The 5,459-nt window shown below is 44.7% G+C and overlaps 1 protein-coding gene across 1 annotated transcript in view; it reads right to left on the bottom strand.

Moving 5' to 3' along the window:
* Nucleotides 1–514: 514 nt before the first annotated feature.
* The window catches only part of LOC104500957 (actin-related protein 2/3 complex subunit 1A), an 11,570-nt gene continuing 6,625 nt past the window's right edge, over nucleotides 515–5,459 (bottom strand). The window contains exons 5-9 of the mRNA XM_010144687.1: nucleotides 3,901–4,113; nucleotides 2,850–2,925; nucleotides 2,544–2,737; nucleotides 1,741–1,831; nucleotides 515–906 (exon numbers count right to left, since the gene is read on the bottom strand). Of these exons, the coding sequence (XP_010142989.1) occupies nucleotides 868–906; nucleotides 1,741–1,831; nucleotides 2,544–2,737; nucleotides 2,850–2,925; nucleotides 3,901–4,113 (613 nt within the window). The 3' untranslated portion in view covers nucleotides 515–867. The remainder of the gene's footprint in view (nucleotides 907–1,740; nucleotides 1,832–2,543; nucleotides 2,738–2,849; nucleotides 2,926–3,900; nucleotides 4,114–5,459) is intronic.

The raw sequence follows: 5,459 nt of genomic DNA, 5'->3' as shown, positions 1-5,459 counted from the left end.
GTGCAGCCATGCTTGACAGCCCGGGGAGGAGGGTGGGAGACACAAGAACACTGGAAGGATCTGGAAAAAAACAGTTTGTTCTCTACACGCGATCAACACGGCACCTGAAAATGATCCAGCTCGGTGACGGACACGGTTCACCTGCACAGCACAGCAGCAGTTGTTGGCTTTGTGAGCTTATCTTCCACCCTCCCTCTCCAGTCACTCAGAGCCGAGAGACGAGCATGAAGCAACGCCGGTTCCAGAGGAAGTGGTAAACTTAGTCACTGGGGGTTTTTAAGACACTTCCGCATTTTCAACGGAAATCACCGCCGCAAGGGAACAATTCCCCTGGAAGAAGCCCAGCTGAATCTTCGCGTCCAGGTCACCAGAACTCCAGGTCAGCTTCAACTTTAAGATTAACTTTTCCTGTTTTACAGCCATAAAGTTTCAGTGCAGGGTTTTCCCTCTCTCTCTCAGTTAATTCCCTTCATATCTCTTTTAATCCTGCTAATGAGCACCAAAACAAAAGAACCAGTTTTTCTTTTTTTATTATTATTATTATTTCTAGCAGACAATTTACATAAAATTCCCCTTTTAAGTTAGTGATTCATAACTTCCTGCAATAAACTACTTAAGGAGCAGCTTTGGTAAAGAATGGAATGAAACAACCAACCGAAAATACAAAATAAAAACAAAAAGAACAATCACAGCTGATTTTGAAACCAACACAATTCACCAAATTTAGATTCAAAAGAAAATCTGCCAAGCTGTATTTTCTCAGTGTTTCCAAATACTCCGCCCTCCTCCTCCCTTCTGGGGTTTGTGCAGATGTGGGAGCTGCATTCTGGCGAGCAGTTTGTCCTGCTAGATCGTGGAAATCCACCTTTACATGATTTGTAGACCTTGAATAGAGGACTCTAAGGTCTTGAAAGAGAGAAAAATCTGATCACAATCTGCTATGTTATCGTGTGTTAAATAATTCACTGTAAACGCTGACTCTGAGAGAAACCAATCAAAACCCTGAATACTTGACGTGAGGATCATATTCCAGAGCCAGGGACCACCACGGCCAAAGCCCAGGGATTCCCCCCCCTCCCCTGACACCGCACACAGCAGCTTATGTCCCACCTCAGCTCCTTGTCTGGCTCCTGTTCCCACCCAGAGCGTTCTGGCTCTGCGGAACACAGACAAACACCTCCTTCCCCAGGAGCGCTCAGCTCTGGGCAGCTCGGGGTGGCCAGCAGAGACCTCTGTTGGCCAGTCCTCCGCAAAGCAAGCACTGGCCTCCTGGAATCCTTCCGGGGTTTCCAGTACTGACTCTATGTTCTAACTGGTTGAAGTAACTTCTTACTGCTTTGATAAATTCATTAGGAGAGGACAGGGGTGTACTCTGCAGAAAGGCAGTGAGCAGAGCCCAAAGGGGTGGGAGCAAGACGGCAGCGGGCCAGGTCCTACCAATGATCGCTCCAGCCCGGCTGGGACTGGGGTACAGGTTGGAGAAGGAAAGAATTAGTGGGATTGATTCCTACAGGGTCATTAAGTGATTCCATTAAGGAATTAAGTCTGGATGAGCACCATCTGCTAAACAACGTGTATCTGTGTTCACGCTGTATCTCGGATCCGACTTCCTTATGGAGTTCACTAATGGTCTTGAATATTCCAGTCTGGATTTCCTGCTGCATTAGGACTGAGCCCCAGACATCAAAAAAAAAACCAGCAGAGCACCGGGTTCACATCGACACGGGAGTAAAAGCATACCTTGAAATCCCAGATGGTCATTGCTCCATCAATGCCGGTGGTGCAGAATTTACGACAATCTCGTTTGTCTATCTCATAAATAGACACTTGGCTGAAAAGAGAGAGCGATAGCTGTAACACAGACACCCACTCCAGAGAGCCAGGACGCCGGGATGCCCGGGGCGAGCTCAACTCCTACTCTCTCAAAGGCAGTCGGGAGTGGAGCAGAGCTTATGCTGCATGTTGGTAGAATGCTTCAGGAAAAGCAGCAAAGAAAAAAGATGTTGAAAGCTCTTTTATCACTTGGTGGCAGTGGCCTGAACATTTTCCTTGAATAAAGAGAAACTGCTTCAGAAATGGCAGCATCCGCTGGGCTCCCAGGCTTTTTTAAATGCAGGGATATTTTACTCAATTAATCTGGATCAATCCTTTTGCTGAATACACACACTTGGAAATAACACCTGCAATAGGAAGCTGGTACATGAATTCCTGTTTCAGGTGAATTTTGCTGACTAGATTTTGCACAGTGTCACCAGCTTCTTGTGAGCTCTCTATGTGTTTGATAAGATAAACCATGTTCAAGCAGCAGAACACATTAAATGTGAGCAAACAGCAGCAGCACACAGGACACGTTAATGATTAACTGCACCAGCTTCCACACAACTCCCAGAACTAGTCAGCTGTTAGTCAAATGAACTGGGATACCAGCTAAACCCATCTGGTGTAGCAAAGCGGAGCTCTCACAGGTCTGCAGTGCATCCTGGGAAAGCAAAGTGATGCGGAGAGCATTCCTTCCCCCCTCTCTCGGCGGCCCAGACACTCACGTTATACTGTTTTGGTGCAGCGTCTCCAGGGTAGTGTTACGATCCTCTGTAGTGGCTCTTTTATCCATGTTTCGGAAGCGTTCCATGGCGGAAATGTTGCGCTGGATGCTCTGTTTTGGAATGTCTAGTTTGGAAACGAAAGTCAGCAAGCCACGGTCATCACAATTAAAGAGCATGGGGCAGCAGTCGTGGCCCTGCAATCAAACGTCATGAGAACACGTCAGGAAACACAACTGACGTAACTCATGGTGTTTCTCCCTCTCCAAAACACCACAACACTACTAGAAGAAAATAACCGACACTTACAGCTGCCACCACACTGTTCTCAGAGACAAAGGACACGCTCAGGAGTGGGAGGAACTCTGTTTTCAGCTGTGAAACCCTGAACACAAGAACATGTGTTAGAGGACTTCATTGAAACCTCTCATCTTTGGCTCCAACAAAAAAATGGAGCCCGTTCCCACGCAGGGGTTAGTGGAAAAGAAGTTAGTGTGCCTCAGTCACTCCGAGGCGACACCAGGAGGTTGTAATTTGCAATAAAAAGTTTTAACTTAAAGTGTCCTGGAAGATCTAGAACAAGCAGGAGGTACTCCAGCTGAAAGGCTGATGTTCTCCAGCACTGTGTGTAAACAGTGGCCAGAGTTTAATACCCCCAAAAAAGGTTCAAAGTGATGAAGTTGTTGATTTCACTTGCATATAAAAAACACTTGAAGGTTTTGTGCTTGACATCAGCTTTACAGGAGGAAAAAGCCTGTTAAATTCAGTCAATTTTGTCTTTTTATAAAAAATGAGAAAAGAATTCTGGACCACTTTATACTGCATGACATGCCCAGCCAGGTACTGATGCAGCTGTAGCCCTTGGAACCATAATTCAAACTGAAGCACAGCAAAGCCTGGATGATCCACCAGAGACCTCTGCGATCCAAACGCCTGGGGAAGCTCCCCTCTCCTGGTTAGATTAAGGTGAGGGAAGAAGGAGGAATTGTTGGGTTGGAAGGTGCAAGTTTCTTAAGGACAGTGGTTGGAATGAACATTTCATGTTACATTTCATGTTCAACTTGTTTTCCAGATCTTGTCTGGGGGTTGGGTCTTGGTAGGCACAGAATGAGCATCTTTCTGGATTCTCTTGAACCCATTTACAAGGAAATATTGTTTTGAAGAATTCTTATAAAGAAATGTAAATGATATTATCCAACCCTAACTCTAAAAATCCACCCTATTTATATAGGCCTCAAGGAGACTGCTGGAATCTACAGTAAAATTGCCAAATCTGGAAACAGCAGCCACAGCTCTCGCTGCTGCAAGCATCATCTCCTGCACATCACTCTCTTCTACGGCAAAGAAAGGATGTACTTACATCATATTTTTTGAGGCATCGGCAACAGATACAGTGCTGTCATGGCTGACCCAGGCTAGGCGGTTACCGCTGGCAGAAAAACTGACGCTGTGCACCCATCCGCCACTTCCAGCGCCCCCAAATTCTGACATCAGCTGCCCAAAAGGCATTTTAGAGCCCCAGGGTGTGCTGGCTGGTTTTTCATCCACCTCCTTAATGTAAGCAGAAAACACCCTGCAAATAAAAGATTTCAGGATGAACAAAGACAGAAAAAGCCTCCTGGGAGCTGTGTATACATTTTGCACTGGAAGAGCACAGAAGCATTTTAATCCTGCCAAAACAAAATACCATGGCATCTTTAAACAGTAAGACCCGAGTGGTTGGGAAGATTCGGTGCCCGGAGGGAAAAGCGCTGGTACGAAGGGTGTAAGGTGTATGGCTTTCTCATAAATGCCAGTCTTGAATCTCTCTCCTTTTTTTCCCAGAAGACGGTACAAAACCATACCTTGTCATCGCATTTTCCACTGTGCAAAGATTTCCCTTCCGACCTTTTGCGGTGCTGGAATCTCTCAGAGTCAACTCTTCATTTAGAGAAAACCCATGAATTGCACTGTGTAATTAGTAGCTAATACCAACACCTACAAAATTACCCCCCTTTTAAGAACATTCTCTTTTTAGCAGGATTTCAAAGAAAGAAAACTGATGTTTAAACACCAGCAAAGGGGCTCTGAGCCACCTTATTCTGGCTCGCTGGTGAAAGACTGCCTTGAAAACCTGAACTACCACAATGTTTTTACAGTTTTTTTCCCCTGGCACTACATTTTCAAGAGCTGTTTAAATAGAAAGCCTCCCCCTTTCATCAAATTCCTTCTGCATGATTCAGACGTGCCACAATATGGTGTTCTTGACTGTAACCATGGAAGTTACTGGGACGTCACAAACCTAGGATTAGAGTCCATTGAACAGGAGGAGCAGACGAGTGACGCCATACTACTACCAGAGAACATTCCAGTCGAAATGACGGACTGCGATCAAATCTTCCTGGTTGCAGCCAAACACAAAAAGGAATTATTCTATAGTGACGTTAAGGAAATGCTGCTCCCCCCTCCCTGTATTTTAAATCTTTTACATGTGTGGGGTTTGCACTTCAAAAGATACCTACGTTCAGCTTATTCAAATAAAGCCAAGAAGGGTTTAACTGCAGCTATATTAGGGACAGATTTTCAGAGAATTAAGTATGAATTTATATTTGGCTCTATCAGTTTAAATAGAATCTAACGATAATCCTTCAACAAACTTAATTTTATAGAGACATCTAAAAGGACGGGTTTCTTAATGCATGGAAATAGGACAAGATGTTTAAAGCCACAGCCTTTGACACATGGCAGAAAAATCATTCCTAAGTAGTGAAAGATCTTGAATGTAACTTATGTAAGCAAAAAAAAAAAAAAAAAAGTCTTTTCCCTCACTAAAGTCTCCCTTCTCTTTTGAAACCAAAATCATCTCAGCTTGAAGGCCCTAGCCTTCAAAGAACATTGGGAAATGACTTTCATTCCCACAGCAACACAGTTCCAGCAGGA

Source organism: Buceros rhinoceros, unplaced genomic scaffold, assembly GCF_000710305.1.
Source record: "Buceros rhinoceros silvestris isolate BGI_N320 unplaced genomic scaffold, ASM71030v1 scaffold29401, whole genome shotgun sequence".
Classification (NCBI taxonomy): Eukaryota; Metazoa; Chordata; class Aves; order Bucerotiformes; family Bucerotidae; genus Buceros; species Buceros rhinoceros.
The sequence above is the reverse complement of the archived record's forward strand: the minus strand, read 5'-3'. Positions and strand labels throughout refer to the sequence as shown.